This window comes from Microtus ochrogaster, chromosome 10 (assembly GCF_000317375.1).
Source record: "Microtus ochrogaster isolate Prairie Vole_2 chromosome 10, MicOch1.0, whole genome shotgun sequence".
Classification (NCBI taxonomy): domain Eukaryota; kingdom Metazoa; phylum Chordata; class Mammalia; order Rodentia; family Cricetidae; genus Microtus; species Microtus ochrogaster.
The window spans coordinates 45375176-45393905 of record NC_022016.1 but is presented as its reverse complement, the minus strand read 5'-3'; the positions used below and the strand labels follow the sequence as shown (position 1 = coordinate 45393905).

Below are 18730 nucleotides of genomic sequence, written 5' to 3'. Positions count from 1 at the left end.
TTCTGTGTTGTCCTTGCAGCCCACAAAGGTCTTAGGCATTTATACCTTCACCAAGCGGGTAGCTTTGGAAGAGATGGAGAACAAGCCCCGGAAACAGCAGGGCTACAGTACTGTGTCCCATTTCAACATTGTGCACTACGATTGTCACCTAGCTGCCGTCAGGTAGGTGTTGGCTCTTGCAGAATGGCTTTAGCCAGCCTGGACTTGTATTGCTTCAAATGAGTGGGCCATGGCTCAGGTCCTGGGCTGCTGGGCTGGAGTTACTAGCTCTGAGGCTGAAGCCTGCTTTTCTTCTCTCCAAGCAGTAGGGTGTCTACCTTAGCCCCCATAGACCCATGAACTGTACTTACCCTGTGAGAAACTGTGTTTGACTTTGGATGTTTGGCCTTGGCCAAGGCTGGTAGAAACAGTCCTGCTTGCCTGAATTAATGAAGCAAACTTTTACCTATGGAGTTCACAAATGGCTAATTCTCTCCCTAGGGCCAGGGCTAGTGTTAGCAAGCCCTCGGCACCCAGGTGTCTCATTACCAGAGTAATCCCAGCAGTTACTTGTCGCTGCTTCTCCTCCCTGTCCCCATCCAGATTGGCTAGAGGCCGGGAAGAGTGGGAGAGTGCTGCCCTGCAGAATGCCAACACAAAGTGCAATGGGCTCCTTCCAGTGTGGGGCCCCCACGTCCCTGAATCTGCTTTTGCCACTTGTTTAGCAAGGTGAGTGTTGAATTTTCATCACAGAAAGGGGCAGTTTCCTGGGCACTTCAGTGGATGTCCATGTCTGTCTGTGCTAACAGACCACAGAATTGCTCTGAGCAGATAGGACTGAGTAAAATGCCCTGCTGAAACAAAACCAGCCTCCTTGGTTTCCTGGGTTCCATGCAAGAGTTTTCATTAGCTCTCCTGTAACACCCAGAACCTCTAACTCAGTCCTCGGGACCAGAATTTCCAAAGTTCACTTCTCTGGTCAATGACTCTAGTGTTTTAAATTATGAAAGCTCCTGGGTGTGGGGTGGGGTGGGAGTTCCTTCTAAGGCCTCTCTGTTCTCACATACTAGACTACAATAGCTGAAGCTTCTCTGGGGGTCCTTGTATGTTTGTGAGGCCATGTGGAGTTCTAGTTTAAAGCCCAGGGGTATAAAGTACTTAGTACATGAGACTTGGCGGCAGTAATGACAGTGATGGTAGGTAGCGTACTCAGCTGTGTACTGTGTTACTGCTGCACACATGAATAATCTGGGCCATACAGGGAGTCATTTACCCAGGGCCATTCAGTTAATAAGAGGCAGAATCAAATGGATATTGATTTAGGAAGAAAAAAAGCACAACATATTGGAGGGTGACAAGATCCTTCTTAAGGATAAATTACCTTGTCCCCAGAATGAGTAAGTTCACATTTCTCCGTAATGTGTCATGGCATCTGTCAGTTAAGAAATGAGCCTCTTACCCACATTGAGAGATCACATGCAGTCGCAGCAGCAGCAATGTCCTAAGGTCTGTCTGACAGCCCCCATTTGACCTCTGCAGTCAGCGGATCAGAGTGACCAGAAAGAGAGCTCTACACTCCATCCCAGGGTTTTTCTAGGAGTCTGGCTTCCATGACACGTTGGCTCTGCTTCTCCCTAGGCACAACACTTACCTCCAAGAATGTACGGGCCAGCGGGAACCCACGTACCAGCTCAACATCCATGACATTAAACTACTATTCCTGCGTTTCGCCATGGAGCAATCGTTCAGTGCAGACACTGGTGGGGGCGGCCGGGAGAGCAACATCCACCTGATCCCATACATCATTCACACCGTGCTTTACGTCCTGAACACGTACGTCAGTACCTTGTGGCCCCAGATGCTACCTTGGCTGACACTCCTTGTCCTCTCTGCTTAGCTAGATCCCCCAGCCTTTACTGAGGAAGGGTTTTTAATTCACTGTTTTGAGGGTCACATCATGTCATTAGAGCACACGGGTATAACGATAGGCTTCCGGTGGGATGGAGGCTGCCACACCAATGGAACACTAGCTTTCTTAGCCCATCAGTAATGCTTCTGACAAGGATGGGGCTGGAGGGGGTTGAATATTGGGAAAGCAACTGAACAGTAATGAGGCCGGGAAGAAAGAACTGTTTGTGTCTGTGGTGCTGGAAATGGGGCGTCAAAAGGCCCTCCGAGGGGGCAGAAGCCCTCCCACTCGCAGCCAGGCTTAGAAGCACATTAAGGTATTTCTGTGCCTGCACTTGGAGTATTTGGCTGAGTGCAGACCCGCCTGCAGACCTTTCTTCCTGAGATCCATGACTTTAGTAGGCAGAGCTGGTAGCCATGGGAAGGCTGGGCACAGTCCTCCCACACTACTGCCATACTACTGAGGTAGGTACCAAGGCAGTCAATCGGCTCTTGTCCTTTCCCCTCAGACGGTTTGTTTTCCCTTCTTCCCATTTCCTTGTGAGATAAAGTCTGACCTTGAGACTGCAGGCTTCTTTGTTAAATCGCAGGGCAGGGCACATGACATCATCTAACAAATGCCCAGGCTGTCAAGAGAGACACCTGGCATTGCCAGCAGCACAGGCATTCTACTGTCTGGACCCTGCTTCAGGCCCCATCTGTGCTAATTGCCAGTGTTCTTGGGGCCCTGACAAAGGCTGTGGGTTTTGCAGAGACATGCCTCTTGGCAGCCATAAGCTAGAGTGGACTGCTCAGGCAGAGACCCAGGGAAGAAAACACTTCCCAGGATTGACCCAGCTAGATGGAACTGGTGACTTCAGGTGTCAGCTCTGTTGTTGTCTCCTTGGGCAGGCAGGGCCTCCTCAGCCATAGGCTGCTTCCTTTGCTAGCCATTGGATAGTGGCATGAGCTTGGTCATAAGGCAGTTGGGCCTCTGATGGGACGTTTACACACAAGAGCAAGTGTGCTATACTAGTGAGCCAAAAACCTGAATGAACCTCAGAAGAACCTGCCGTGGCCAGAAGTCTGAGCTTCCCCACAGGGGTGGAGAGTTAGTTGGGGTTCCAGTTGGTTCTGGGCATGCCCATTTTGTAGGAGCGAAAGGACATGAGGTACCTTTGCCCCATCCTCCTGCATCCCTATGGCTCGCTGCCTGCATCCTGGACATGGGGTTTTTGTTGTTTTATCTTCCCCTTATATATGATCACCAGTAGGTTATAGGGACACTACTGGAGAGTCTTAGCCTCTTTGTGTGGGTCCTGCCACTGGCAAGACTTTTTCATGAAAAGGGGGTAGAGTTGATGACAGACTCTAGAACCAGGCCTGGGGCCTCAGTCTAGTCTTTGCTTAGCATGGTGCTTAGATCCTAGTATTGTAGCTTACTCTCCTGTACATTTGGACAGGCAGCTCTTGTCTCACAGGCTATTTATGCCTATTAAATGAGATAAGTCACGTGCAGAACTGAGAACCATGCCTGGCAGTCAGTGTGCTGTGGTCATTGTCACACAGCTGCCCACCCAGAAGAAATTGCTGGTGACGGGGAGGGAGGACATGCTGCAAGTAAACAGCCCAGCGCGGAGCCTGAATGCCGGGGGACCGCATAGTACTCTTCCACTCTGTTAGGCACCTTCCTTCCCTGAGCTTCCAGAAAAATTATGACAAGTCCACAGTGGAGAGTTGGTAGCCATGCCCTGTCCAAGAGCCAGGAGATGTTGGGATCTGTGTTGAAGTGACAGTCAGGGACCTGAAAGGGTAGAAGGCTTGTGCTGCTAGAGGGGAGGAAGTACAAACCCACAAGATCGTTCAGGGCCATCTTGGTTGGCCCTGCTCCTTCCTTGCTGCCATCTGAATTCTTTTCCTCCAGAACCCGAGCGACATCCCGAGAGGAGAAGAACCTACAAGGCTTCCTGGAGCAGCCCAAAGAGAAGTGGGTGGAGAGCGCCTTCGAGGTAGACGGGCCCCACTACTTCACCATCCTGGCTCTGCACGTCATACCCCCTGAGCAGTGGAGAGCCATGCGTGTGGAGATCCTTCGCAGGCTGCTGGTGGCCTCACATGCCCGTGCAGTGGCTCCAGGAGGAGCTACCAGGTCAGTGCTTGCTTTGGGAAGCTGCCGCATTTAGTGTTTTCCCGTGTGTTTCCAGGCTGTCTCTGTCACATGATGTGTGTCTGTTGAAGGTGTGCTCATTTGACTTGGCTCTCAACTCTGGCTCCAGCCGGCACCCTAAGAGTCTAGACTGGTAGCCGGGCGGTGGTGGCGCACGCCTTTAATCCCAGCACTTGGGAGGCAGAGGCAGGCGGATCTCTGAGTTTGAGACCAGCCTGGTCTACAAGAGCTAGTTCCAGGACAGGCTCCAAAACCACAGAGAAACCCTGTCTCGAAAAACCAAAAAAAACCAAAAAACAAAAAAAAGAGTCTAGACTGGTGTTTGACAGTTGCTCGAGCCCCTCTGGGTCTTGTGTTGAGCCACTGAAAAGATGGATTTAGGTTTCCATCTGTAGAAAATTCAGAAAGGAAGACAGCCAGGATTCAAGGGATATGGCTGGTGAGGCAATTAGACCCAGCAGCAAGGCTAAGCCAGGGAGCCAGACTTTCTGGCTCTTGCTGGCTTTGGTGTAAACTAGGGAGGTTTCAGTGTGGCTCTGGCTGGGGATTTCTTGTCCAGTGACTAAAGATTGTCCTCCTTCCTTCCTGTCTCATCTGCCACACCTTCCTCAGGCTTTCTAGACCCTCTTCACAATTGTGTGTGCACCAATCAAGGAGCGCATGCAGGAGTTCTTTGCATTGTTTGTTTGAGTCAGTTGGGGGTTATCTGAAAGAGCCATCTGCAATGAAATCAGAGCCTTCATCTCAAGCTCTTTGACAATACCCAGTGGTCACAGCATACAGAATAGCCCCAGCCACTTCATGGGTTTTTAGTGGCCCTGGATAGTCCCTACTCCCCACCCCCCACCCTCATCCTCCAGGAGCTGCACCACAGTGTGTGGCCTGGTAGCTTATTTCTGCTAGTGGAATACCTGGTATCCCTGCGTGGTCCTGCTGTTGTCTCTGAACTCGTAAGTTTAGACTCTGGGATCATTTTCACACTTAGAGGCCAGGAAAGGAGCAGAAGGAGGCTCCCTTCCAGCCATGGTGATGGCATGCCTTATGGTACAGCAGTACCTGAACTGACTACCTGAGGCTTTTCCTCTTTTAGCTCTGATACTTCATGCCCCCAGAGTGACCAGTTTGCTGCTGTCATCTTGATCCCAGCCAATAGAAGCCTATTTGAGCCAAGTGTGAAGCAGTAGAGTTAGATTCCTGCCCCATTCCAAACATATCACATCCATGATATCCCAAGAGCCCTAGTGTTAATAGTTAACTAGCTGCTTGAAATCAGAAGTTAGGTCTTCAGATGCTGAAGTTGTTAAGTGAAACAGAAATTGCATTCGTAGCACACAGGATGGATGTGCTTATCAGGCAGGCTTCCACAGCGGAGTAGAGGCTGAGCCCACCCGAGCTGTTCTATCAGCCAACAGTGGAACTCATTTCTGTCCCAGCAGTTGAGGAAAAGCTGATTTGGTCATGGCTTAATTAGGAAATCCAGCTTGGGCTATATTCAAGCATTGCCATTCTGTGTAACAGTTTAGTCACCTTTCCTAATTAGCTGTAAATAATTAAGCTGGGCAGGGTCACCCAAGACTCACTCATGTTCACCAAAGCAGGACAGCCACAGAGGGCCAAGCCCGGTTGTGGTCCAGCTTCTAAGCCTGCTGTTTGCCAGACAGATTATAAAAGGTGCTGAGGGCTTGCCCAGGATTGAGACACCCTTGAAGGAGAGGCCTTTCAGCCAAGGGCATGGAGAAGGTGTCTCTCTTGTGGCGTTGGGTGCTATTGCTAGCAGCAGGTTCTGTTTGAAGTCCTGTACATTTTGGTTGGGATAGGAGGCAGTAGCAGATACACAAAACTATAGTTTAAAGGGCCAGGGTTATAACTCAGTGATGAGCACTTGCCTAGCATGTATGAGACTCCAAGTTCAGTTTCCAACAACAACACACACCGAGGAGGGGAGTATAGACTAGAGCTCAAGAGAAGCTAATGACTCTGCATGTCTAACATTCAGCAAAATAGATTCAGCGGGTATTTTAGCCTAGAAATTGTCTAGGCTTCCACTAGAATCTTACGTGGTATCTGGACGGTTGTTCTTACCCTTAGTCCCATCTTACAGCTGTGCCACCCCCACCTCTCAAGCAGGTGGGCAGGAGGAAACACGGCAGAGGCTACAGGAAGCACATGCCAATAGGCTTGACTTTGTGAGTTAACGGTTGCTGTAGGCAGTTGTGGCTGGGCCTCTCGTGGTAGGCAAGCCATAAACTAAATTAGCCGATGCTGAGTACTCTGCTGCTTGTCTTTTGGTCCTAGGATATGTACCAGAACGTTGTGAGATGTAGAAGATGACCTTAAGGGCTGGAGAGATGGCTCAGTGGTTAAGAGCATTGCCTGCTCTTCCAAAGGTCCTGAGTTCAATTCCCAGCAACCACATGGTGGCTCACAACCATCTGTAATGAGGTCTGGCGCCCTCTTCTGGCCTTCAGGCATACAGACAGAATATTGTATACATAATAAATAAATAAATATATAAAAAAAAAAAGATGACCTTTCATCTGGCCTTTACTTTCCACAGCCATGAATGAGCTCTCCCCTTGTGCTGGAGCATTCTGATCCTTCAGAGCCCAGTGGGATCACCCCTTACAAGAGGGATATCTACTGCAGACTGAACCTTGACAGAGCCCCCATGTTCTAAGTGCTAAGACTCTCAGATGAGTTCATGCAGCACTTGCTGGCTTTCGGGTGTTCATGACACTTGTTAGAGATAAAGGGGTGTCTGAGCAGCTCCAAGATTACCCTAGGATTTGGGAAGTATTGGGTGGTTGCCTGGGCAGTCCTAGATACCATGGTTGCTCAATGTGAATTTCCTATCAGCTCGCTGGGTTTCTGCAGAGTGCGTCTTTGATGCATTTGGCTGTCTAGTAGATTTCTGGTGGCAGGTATAGCCTGAGTTAGAATCTTGTTTTTTCTTCTTCACTGTTAGACATCGTTACATTTGGGAGCTTGTGAGGGGCAGAGTACAAGGGAGCAGGGAATCCTTGTGTTTGCTTAGGTTAGAGCTTTTGGGTGCCATGTCTACTTGTGTCTACCTGTTCCTGATAGCCCAGTTTAGGAAAGTGCTAAGACTGTCAGATGAGCTCCTAAAGCAGCCCTGGGAGCCAGGGCATCCACGTTCCCTGCCCACAGCTGCTTTTTGTTCAGGCCATGTGCAGCAGCTTCTGGGTACCATCAGTCTCCAAGTACAGTGTCCTGTCTCTGCAGGGCCCTTACAGATGTCTTTGCTCTGCTTTTCTAGGCTAACGGATAAGGCAGTGAAGGACTATTCTGCCTACCGTTCTTCCCTGCTCTTCTGGGCTCTTGTTGATCTCATTTACAACATGTTTAAGGTAAGGAAACATCCAGACTCCAACCGGTTCTAAGAGGTATGGGATGTGTGCATCCTTGCCTAAACCTCATTGGTGGCCACATTCCGAGGCTCCTCACTAACTTTGGGTGCTTTGCCCTTGGATAGCTAAAGGTCTCTACTTGGGGAGAGGTATGCACCCTCAGCTCAGACCTGCACATCCAGCTGTTCACAGCTGAGACCACTTTGTCATGCACACTCCAAGCAGTGAGCTCTGAGCACATTGACAGCCTTCTCACCCTTGTCCTTGCCTATGTGTAACACTTTGCTCTTTGTGAATCTGCCCGACATAGCCTCACTTAAAGTAGAATGTCCTGCTTTCTATCTGCTTGGGCCCACGTGTCTTAGGAGGGTTGGTGTATGGGGTGAGCCCTGTGATAATGAGTGGAATGGTCCAGCCAGAGGTGCCAGTCGTCTTAGTTTTGGAAATGCAGATGTGGGACAGTCCCATGTTGAAATTACGGGTTCAAACGGAACATGGCATAAACAAAGAGGGTCTTGTGGAGAGGAACTAAGGCCGGTAGACCCTGGAGGTCGGGCCTCCTTAGTCTAGGAAGGCTCTGGTCCGTGTAGGGTGGACTCACCACAGTGCTGAGATGGAGGCAGAGAGCTGGCTGCATTCAGTTACTCACTGGCCCCGTGGCCTACTGTCCTTGTAGAAGGTGCCCACCAGTAACACGGAGGGCGGCTGGTCCTGCTCTCTGGCTGAGTACATCCGCCACAATGACATGCCCATCTACGAAGCTGCCGACAAAGCCCTGAAAACCTTCCAGGAGGAGTTCATGCCAGTGGAGACCTTCTCAGAGTTCCTCGATGCAGCAGGTCAGTGCACAGTTTTCTCTGGGGCAAAGCCCAAGTCTGACTCAGTAGACCTGCAGTTAAATAGGCCTACAGTAGCCACTTCCAGTCATAGGAGAGGTGTTCATTCAAGCAGCCCACTTGCTGAGTGTCTTGGCACTTGCCTTTAATCCTAGTACTCAGACAGAGGCAAGCGGATCTCTTAAGTTTGAGGCCAGCCTGAAGTTTTAGGACAGTCAGTTATACATAGAGAGACCCTGTCTCCAAAAAAATCAGACTGACAGGTGAAAGCGCTTCGGTTCCCCAGCTCCACCTCTGCCTGTGGTACATGAGCTCAGTGGTCTGGGCTACTCTGCTTAGCCTCCCTCTGTCGCTGCTGTCATGGAAGCTGTGGAGGTTAAGCGTATATGGGTAGCACAGAAGAGACAAGCTCTTTCAAGTTCTGACTTTTAGCGACAGCTCAGGCTTAACAGGAGAAAGGGCGCTTGTCTTCCTTGCCTCCCAGCAGCTGCAGATGTTAAGTAGATAGAGACAGTCAGCATGGAGTGCCTTGAGGATGCCACGGAGGGCAGCGTTCTCTCCTATCCACAAATCATCTGTACAAATTGGCCACTTACTTGGAAATACTTTGAAACTTACTTGGATTTCATATCTGAAAAGGGCGTGACTTGGGCTCAGGCCTGGGAAAAACAACCTAGGGTTACAGATGACTCCTCTCAGTTCCTAACTGTTGTGGCACAGCCTCTCCTGGTGCTGTCTTAGAAGGGAGGGCTGCTAACCAAAGCAAAGGAGCCGGACCAGGCCAGCTTCTGCCTCTCGGCCTTCTGGTGTTCACTGTGGGGACTGTGTGCAGACGCAGGGGACAGTCCCCCAGGCCCTGTTGCCGAGTGACCACTTCTGTTAACACTCCCTCTTCCCTTTCTGTCCTCTGGGAAGGAGACCCACTAAAACCCTGGGATCTTGTCTGCATGCGCTCTTCTGTTTGCCCAGCTCTGGACACTCTGAGAACAAATGTTCTTCATGGCCCAGTGGGGGTTCTGCCCTGGGATGGTGTTTCCAGCCCGGCTGTTTAAGCAGCAGCTCACCGTTTTCCTCAGAGTTAATCCGGACCAAGAGCAGCTCAGAGCTGAGTCCTCAGGTCCTGTGCTTGTCACGTGAGACTGTCAGAGCCAGTGAGAAGAGGGGCAGGGGCAAAGGACTCAGCTGCCTCCAGGCCTGGCACCTGGGCATGCTCTGGCAGCAGTAAGCCTCTAGTCTTTTTGTGAAGCCAGGCTTTTGCACACACTTCAGACCTTTAAACTGCCAGAATACCAGACATGCCTGTTCAACTTCAAGAACAAAACAACTTCCAGGACCAAGAGAAGCAGCCTGGCTGCTTTGCCTCCATTATTGCAGATGCTGGGAGGTGACTTGTTTGGACGTTCGTGTTTAACTTGAGACTTCATGTCCCCTCTGCACTGTTGATGAGATCAGGTGCCTGGCTGGGACTTGGTATAGAGGATGCCTGGGTTCTTCCACCGAGAAGGCTCCTGTTAGTCTCCATGGCAGGCAGGGAGGGCTCCCTACTGTCTCTTTCTGAGAACTGAAGAAAAGGAGCCCCTGTGCTCTGGCATCTTGCTTAAGGAATCCAGGGGTATGGTGAGATTGAAGCCCAGAAGAAGCCAGAGGCCTCTGCCTGTTCTGCCCTTCCAGCCCACAAGACCATTTCTTGGTATTTGCCTCTTTGGTCAATTTAAGATGATGACAGAGGATAAGGAGACGGCTCAGCTATGGTCTGCCATGCAAACATGTGGACCTGAGTTTTGATCCCCAGCACCCATAAAAACCAGGTGTGGGTAGGTGCTCCAGTGGTAGGATTCCCTGCTGAGCTTATTGGTCTGCCAGTCTAGCCAGCCAGCAAACTCTAAAACCCTGTCTTAGAAAATAAGGTAGGGACAATGAAGAAAGACACTCGATGTTCACACACACACCGGTCACCGCTCTGGGGCGGGAGTGTGGCTAAACTTAAAGAGTGCTTGCCTGGCTTGCAGGAAGCACTGGATTCAGTCCCCAACACTGACTATGTCAGGCGTGGTAGCACAGAAGTTCAGAGGAGGGCCTCAGCTGCATAGTGAGTTTGAGGCCAGTCTGGGGTCGGGATCCCACCAAGAATAAACAACCTTAGAGTTGTGATTTGCGGCCTCTCCAGTCACCTCCAAGCCCCTGCACCAGTTGAGATCCTCTGCTCCAGGGAATTGAGACTGGCACCCCTTCTGGATCACTGTGTGCATTTGCCACACTGCTCACCTCCCCGCCATTGCTGGAACCCAGCAAGTGGTTACATCGGAGCATGCTGCCCTCAGTGTGTTCTGTGTGTGAAGGAGGTGCCTGTGACGCGGTGGGGCTGGGGGCTGTGTGCCACTTAAACTCCCACTCTGCTTCTGCTTTCCAGGTCTTCTGTCAGAAGTCACCGATCCAGAGGGCTTCCTAAAGGACCTGTTGAACTCAATTCCCTGACAATCCCCATGGAAATGAGATCACGGAAATGAAGCTCGCTTGCCTTCCTCCCTCATTCGCCCCTCCGTGTGCATTCACTTCCCCCACGGATGCTGCATTAGCACCCCCTCTCCTCCCTCATTTTTCTCGGAGTGGCTTGGGGTTTGTAGACTTCCTGTTCTATCGCGTGTGTGTGCTGCGTTGGCTATGAAGTTGTTTGTAGCCCAAGCCGTTGAAGGACCTATACATACCTAGGAGCTGTGAGCTGTCCCAGCCAGCTTGAGTGTTCACATCTTGAAATAAATGAATGACTTGGTACACATTGGAAAGGGGGTTTGGCTGCTGTTTGCCCAGTGCTCTCCAGGGAGCTCTCAGCCTTGTGGTGATGCACCCGGAAGACTGCTGAATTTGAATTGCTATCTTGAGGGAGGGATTGGGGGGGAGATGGTTTTCTAGTCCTTAGCCAAAAGAGGGCTCAGAAAAGCAGGCCCTGGTCAGCATCTGCTTCAAAAGCCTTGAAAATATTTGACAGTCTCCTGCTGACTGCCCTGCAGAGAGGAGAAACCCCAGGAAGACTCAAGATGGCGAGAATAGCTATTCCTACTGCTAGGCCTCTTCTGCCTGCCCTCCCTAGCAGCTGTGTGAAGAAAGAGCTTGTGCATCACCCAGCACCCCAAGTCCCCAACTGGGACCTCAGTTGACCGGTGTGGTGCCTCTGAGACCTGCTCCCCACCTCCTGGACTCCCCAGAGCCTTTCCCAGACTTCAGCAAAAGGCTGAATCATAGCCCTGTGGGGAAGGAGAGCTGGCTAGCTCTCATCTCCTTTGTTCTAGAGGGTCAAACAAAGGCTCTGGGTGACATCAGCGCCTCTGAATGTATGCTTCACAAGGCTCACTCCCTGGACCAGACCATGTGGACCTGTGGTGCCTCAGTTCCATTTGGAAGCCTTGCACAGCAAAGGCACCATGTCACTCCCCAAGAGCCTTTGCAGCCACAAGGCGGAAGTACTGACTCAGACCTAACAGTGAGACAAAGGTGATTGGTTTGGGTACTGTTCCGAAGCCCTGGCAGACCAGACAAGCACACTGAGAGATGAGTTAGCTCTGGGACAGCTGGATCTGGCTTCCTTGCCTGCTTCTAACACCTGGGTGCCTCTGTAGGTATCTCACCTATGAAAGAGGAATGGCAGCCACCCAGAGCTGGGAAGATCACCTGCCTGTCCTGGAAGAACAACACAGTAGCTCCCCTTGGAAGAGGGCCTGTTTACTAGCTGCTTAGATTCTGTAGCCCTCTTTGTGCCTCCGTGCCTGGGTGGGCTCAGCAAGGAGGATGGAGACCTTGGCTTTGAGTGTTGGGGTTTTCCCCTTAGACACGCTTGTCTGCCCTGCTGGACTCCAGAGACTCGGTTCAGGCATTGGGGGGAGGGGACAGCCACCATCCTGTCACTTGCTAGGAAACAAATTGGAGCAGCTTCATGTGGGACAAGGGCTGCCAGTGCAGATGGGGACTTGCTGTAGGCCAAGCCCCATTTCTGATCACACCTCATAGTAATGCAGCAAACTTCAGGTTAACCAAAGCCTGCAGAGAGGGAAAGAGCCACCAGTACTCTTTACAAGGTCCTTCCCGCTTTTTATTATTTCTTGCAAAGACCTGTTCTGTCCCATCGGGAGAAAAACCTAGGGTAGCCTTGCTTGTGGTTTTAAGTGAGCTTATGAAGTAGCAAGTAGCTGATAAAGAGCAAGGCAATACAAATCAAATAGCACTCACAATGTCTCACAGAGAGCTGGAACAGGCCAGTGGAGAGCCAACAAAACAGCGTAGCTCATGGCTGTCAGACAGAGACTGGGGAAGCCGCCCTGGGGCAGCTGAGGAGCCAGGCAGAGCAGAGTTCTCAGAGCTGAGCATCGCTTTCCTTCTCACGGGTGTTTCTGACGTGGGTCAGCAGTAGGGACTTCTGTTGGAAACAGTTTCCCTTCTCGATGACGTTCTCAAAGACTGCTTTAACACCCTCAGCTGTTGGCTGGTCTGTCCTTATTACAGAATCAAGAGCCAGCCTGAGCCAGGGACCAGGCCTTCGACATCTGACACACATGCTTGGGTCTACAGTGCAGCCTCCACCCTCACTGGAGCCTGCTCTTGGCTTAAGTAGCGTGTCATCACTTACCACAGAATGCATATTACAAGGCCTCCGAGGATTCTGGGCCCAGCCCATTTGTCTTGATTTCACCGTGCAGCTTTTCTAGGTGTCTGCTCAAGGGCACTTCCCAGCGGTTCTGCACCATCCCAGACAAGCTGCTGACACGGCAGTCCTGCAGGTCCGTGCTAGGTCCCAGGGCCAGGCCTTGGCTGTGCCTACACAGTAGTGGAAAACAGGCTGCCTTCCCACACCTGCATCCTATAGCAGGAACAATGAAGGAGACCAGATGAGCTGGTCCTCCTTCCTGGGGCCATGGTGCTCCGCTGCAGGTTCTAGGGGATTGAGGCCAGTTGTTAGGCCGAGCGAGGTCTGAAGCCTTAAGTCCCCAAAGTCATTCAGCAGGAAGGCCATCCGCTCTTCTCACTGCTCAAGGCCGTTACCATCACCCCCACAGCCCTTTTGGCTTCTAGCTCTCCAAGTATACTACCCTGTTTGAGATTGGGAGAGGGCTGTGTGACCCCCATCCCACTAGGCCTGGGCCAGGCTCTGCCTTCATTCTGACACCAGCTTTGAGTTGGGCAGTAGTGTCTCAGAGGACATTTGCCTGCTGGGGACATGAGAGCTAAGGGAGTCATTACTCCACATCCGTACGTTCATTCCAGGATTCGGTTGGTGTGGACTCCGCCCCACGTGCTGTACCAGGCAGGTTCCCTAGAGGGAGACAGCCCCCTTACCAGGTAGACAGATTGGGGTACCCCCCACTACTATTACTGCTGAACTGTATCCCTTTTTTCAATCAGATAGCCCTGCCCCACGCCTGATTTCAGGGTCATTTATTTGCTAAGTTGGCTGTGGTGTCCCGGGACACTAAATCTTTTTTAACTTGAGCCCTTCCAGTCGTGCACAGGGACAGCTGAGAGGGCCGAGGTGAGTTCCCAGGCCGAACCCCTGGAACCACATGCTGTGGAGGCTTCCACAGAGAGGGCAGAGCCAAGACCCAGTCTCTGTCTTCTGGCCACTTCGATTTCTGCACTGGACAGGTTGATCTCTTTTCATTTAATAGAGGCAAAGCCATGATGAGACAGACAGATGTGGCCCAGACTCTGTCCATGCCCATAGGAACCACCAGACTGGACACACAGCGGGGCGTGGAAGAACTGGGCCAGACAGTTCTGTTCGGCATCTGACCCCCCTGGTCAGACAGAAATGAGTCCACATAACGTGGAGCAGAAGTTCCAAAGTGAGGGCAGAGGTGGGTCTGGGACAGAATGGGGGCAGCCTCCGGCCAGCCAGAGCTCTTGAGGCTATGGGGGATGTTTCCCAAGGGCAGCAGTCTCCTCCATGGGCTCCTGAGTCTCAAGGAGGGGCCGGGCAAGGTTCCTGTCCTGTTTGTGTGAGGATACCTTCACCTTCGTTGTGATGTTTTGACAGGCAGAGTTACCACAGGAGGCTGGAAGGAGTCATGGACGACCAAGTGGGAGCCCTTAGGGAACACGTCAGCCATTGTATCTCTCAGTATCAGGCAGAAGTCCCATTCACGTGCACACTCCCAGCCAGCAGAACCCACTCACGTGCACATATGCACACTCCCAGCCAGCAGAGCTCAGTTGCCCAGCTGATGTCTGTTTAGCTTTAGTCCTGCCTCTGCTGGTCTGTGTTTCCCATCTCAGGTGGGACCCCTCCCTTCCCTGACCAAGGTTTGGCTGACACTCATCTGATGGCCTCTGCAACAAGCCCAGAGAGGCCGGACTAGGAAGCAGGCATGTGTAGACACAGGGCCATCTCTGCCGCTCATTCTGTTAGCACTACCCACCCAGACTCCCTTGGTCCAGCCCAGCAGAAGACCTCACTACCAGCAGTCTGTGTCCCTTTGTTTTGGCCCTGTCTGTCTAGGACTGGGGATAGTGGGCAGAGGGGGAGAGGGACTACTGTCCTGGGCACAGAGGGCTGGAGCAGCACTTAAAATTGTCACTGTGAACCAAAGGAGGGACACGAGAAGAGGTAGGGGTACAGAAACAAAACAGTGTTCTCTTGTAAATAAACTGTCACTAAAAGTACAGTGTCCCCAGCTCACCTCCTCTATTACACTGGGTTCCCAGGCCCAATACGGATCGCTGCTTCCAGCCTCCTTTGAACCCAGGCTGCTGTGGGAACCGTGACTTCCTGCTGCAGGAGGGTGGAGCTGTCCCCTTCAGGAGCTTCCTGGGACAGAGCCAGAGAGGACAGAGATGAGGTCCCAGGACATGAGGGAAATCAAGGAAACATCTGTGGGAAAGTGACCACCACCTTGTGGGATGGGGGTGGGGTCTGTGCTTGTTGCTGTCTGGGCTTCATCCCTCTACCTCCTGTTCCTGTGCCCTTGTCGCTCCAACCACTCTTGCTGTCCTCATCTGTCTCTGCAAGTCTGGACACCGTCAGACTGTTAATGGCTTTAGGAATCTGAGGACCTTGCAGGATTCTAAGCCCTGCGCCTGAGATGATCTCGAATCCTTAGGTTTTCTTTGCTCCTAAGAAGCCCGAGGCTCAGAGAACCCAGCTCACTTGCCCAAGGTGGCACAGCTTGTCAGTGAGATTCAGCTCTGCCGCCTGTCTGAGCCCAGCTCCTTGCCTGTCTAGGCACAGATGTAGATCGTCCCAGTTCCCAGTGGTTTCAGGAGCCAGGGCTTGGCCAAGAGCCTGGCGGGCAGGTGTGGCAGCCACAGCCAAAGGTTAACTGACCTCACGCTGGGAACCAGGCTTCTGGCCAGAGAGCAGATGACATGCAAGACCACGAGAGCCAGCTGGGAGCTAGGATGACAGGTTCTGGGCAGTCAGGGCAATTAGAAGGTAGCTTTTGTTGGGTAGACCCTGAGGGCTGAGCCCCAACCACTCAGCCTCTCAGCCCCAGCCCTTCGTGTGGCAGTAATCTGCTTGTCCGTGGAAATGGGCACAGTCCTGTTGCCTGGCAACGCTGCGTCCTCTTCTGGCTACAGAAGCAATTGTCCCCAGACTGGTCATTCTCCTAGTGAATCTCGCTTGATGCCCCTGCTCTCAAAGGCACTTTCTCAAATGGGACCTCACCCGTGGACGTGTCCACGCTGCTGGCACACAGGCCCTTCCTTGCCAGTTCTGCATCAGAGGCGTTCATCCTGAGGCCTCTCCAAGGATGTGTCCAGCAACCAGTGCGTGGTTCTCTTGTGCCCACACTAGCTGTAGGAGACTCTGCTGGTTCCATTAGCACAGAGGCCTTGGGGAAGTCAGGGAGCGGAGTGAAAACGGAACTTCAGACATTAGTATAAGCCCCCCAAGTACCTGCAGTGGGAACACTGGGGCCCATCGGGTTCATGATACCTCATGAGAAAACCCCTTAGTCACTTCCCGGCTCCAGGGGCCTAGGGCACGGCCATGCCTGCCTGGAATCTCGGGTGAAAATGGTGTAGTAGACAGGCCTGGAGCGTTGGGGATGGGATGACGAGGGGCTGAGGTTTATGCTAGGCCTAGGAGCCCTGATCTGTGAGTAGGGGTCGGGAGGACGGACATGCTTCAGCAGCCATCCTGTTACATGGCCACACTGAGACCCCAGGTTCTCGCTCCATCCACGCTTTCGCTCAGCTGCGTGTGGGCCCCGAAGGTCAGGGATGCAGGGCTGGAAGACAAAGTTTCTGGGGTCACAGTCTGGAGTCAGACCTCAATTCTGGGTGTGTCCTTAGACCAAGACCTTTACCTCTCTGGGCTGTTTCTGCACGCATGAACTGGGCATGCCTCAGCTGTAGTTTAAATGACTTCACATTGGGAGGGGCTTGACTTCTAAGGAAAACTCAGCAAGAACCAGGGTTATGAGCTGTGTAGAAGAGACACGGCTGTCCCAAGAGGCATCCAGGCCAGGCCAGTCGGATATACCCTGTGGAGCGATGATGTCATGAAGGTCATGCCCGTTGTAAGGCTTCATAGCAAATGGGAAGCCCCTGGGCTTTGGTGTCAGCCCTGAGTCCTAATCCTGGCTGTAGCACCTCTGCCTCGCCCCCTGTGACCCCTGCTTTTCTATCAGCTGCAGCAGCAGTTCTGAGTAGATGGAGTCACAGGTTCTTGGAGGTGTCTCCCTGGGGTCAGAAGAGAGATCTTTGTGGGGCCACTGAGCCACCAGGTCTCTAGGTTACTCTGCAGGGCTGCCCAGTGAGTCAGAGTGTCCATCAGGATCCCCAGTGCCAAGAGGGAACTTGGAGAGGACCTGGGTCAGGGAACACTGCCACCTCCGGGGCTGAGCTCTGTGGCTTTCCCTGCCAGGGCAGGTGAGCAGGGCTGTGCCTACTGTGGCAGTGTGGACAGCAGGTGGGCCCCTGTTTGCATCTTAGTAACTCCAAAAGGACACAAGGGCCTCGGCGATGTAGCCCAGTCAAGGACTTCTGGAAAAAGGAAACTGGGAGGAACCCTAGGGGAAGGGAGCTTCAGAACCCAGCTTCGTCAGAAAGCTGATGGACTTGCTGTTCAGAGGCTCCCACCCAGCCGAGAGGCGCATCACTGGCTGCTGAGAACCCTAATGGTCTGACCAGCTCCATGAAAGGCCAAGGCCACCCTGTCAGAGCTGGGACTTAAATCCCCTTTGGCCGCCATCCCTGGGCGTTGTTTCTTTGCTGCCTAATCTTGGTCTTCAGTCCCAGCTCAGTGTGGGATGAACCGAGTGACTTCTTGTGGTCCCTGAAGGGCTGGCCTCGCTCATTGTGGGGCATCTGCTCCAGAAGGGCTGTTGAGGCCGGGACAATTGCAGCATGTGAGTGCATTTACACTTCAGGTATGTAGGGGAAGCCGGGGGGGGGGCACCACATACCGTGTGTGGCCTAAAAGCCCACAAGAGCTCCTTGGCTCGCTTCAGAAAAAGGTCAGCAAGCCAGGAACAGTGTCATAGGCTTGCAGCCCCAGCATTTAAGAGACTGAGACAGGAGGATCAAAAGTTCTAGGCCAACAGGGTCTACATAGAGAGAACCTGTCTCAAACAGCAAATAATAATAATAAAATAAATAAATAAAAATGAGAGAGAGAGAGAGAGAGAGAGAGGGCTTGCAAGAGTGGCCAAGGGAACCCCGGTGGGTTATAGAAGACTTCTGTCTCCTTCTGTCAGCAGACAGCATGGAGTAGGAGTGAAACCGCCATGGGTTCAAAGAGGAGCTTGGAGTGGCCTTAGGTGGGCGAGCACCATGCCCTGAGACCGCCTCTTCACCTGTGAGGTGCATGCGGCCACACCTCCCTCGGGGTTTAATGTTAAGCACAGTGTGTAATAGTGACAGTCACAGCTGCAGCCATCGGAGTCAGCTTAGGACTGGAAGCTTCACACTTGACCAGAGTCCTCACGGCAACTTCAGCAGCTGGTTTTGTCCAGGTGGGGAAACTGAACCACAGTGGCCTTGAAGGACTCATCATCCAGCTAGGCAGTAGCTTGAATGAGAAGCCCTTAGCAGGCTGACTCTGGGTTTCCCCATAACTCCAGTTGTAGCAGCTTCCCAGGGCCGGGCCCAGGGAGCCGGGACTATAGTAGAGACGGTTGGACCCTATGGACGGTAAGCCAGCAGCTGGGAGTCCAGACCATCACACGCTAGCCTCGATCATCAAGGGACTTGCTATGTGGCTCTGGGTGTGGCTGACCCAGCAGATGGGCTGGGCTAGGGCCTCTGAATGATTGTGGGCTTCCCCCTAGCCTGGCTCCTTTATCACCCACGACCCTAGCCCACCTAAGCGCGCCTGAGGAACAGCCCACTGCTTTCTGTAGTCCCTCTAGGAAACGTTGCCCCGAAACGTCGCCCCTATAAACCTCCTCGCTGTCCCATGTACCAAATGCAGGCCCTCACCCATCTGGTCTTTGTTGGAAGACACTTGGCTTTGATAGACAGTTCTTGCTGGGGCGCACAGAGCAGGCACCCAGCTGCCCAGG

At 52.5% G+C, this 18730-nt stretch overlaps 1 protein-coding gene across 1 annotated transcript in view; it reads left to right on the top strand.

The window, feature by feature from the left end:
* Ubr4 (ubiquitin protein ligase E3 component n-recognin 4) overlaps positions 1 to 11022 on the top strand; it is a 116225-nt gene extending 105203 nt beyond the window's left edge. Inside the window, exons 100-106 of the mRNA XM_026782272.1 lie at positions 20 to 162; positions 583 to 708; positions 1618 to 1812; positions 3791 to 4015; positions 7311 to 7401; positions 8078 to 8240; positions 10648 to 11022. Of these exons, the coding sequence (XP_026638073.1) occupies positions 20 to 162; positions 583 to 708; positions 1618 to 1812; positions 3791 to 4015; positions 7311 to 7401; positions 8078 to 8240; positions 10648 to 10712 (1008 nt within the window). The 3' untranslated portion in view covers positions 10713 to 11022. The remainder of the gene's footprint in view (positions 1 to 19; positions 163 to 582; positions 709 to 1617; positions 1813 to 3790; positions 4016 to 7310; positions 7402 to 8077; positions 8241 to 10647) is intronic.
* The last annotated feature ends 7708 nt before the right edge of the window (positions 11023 to 18730 follow it).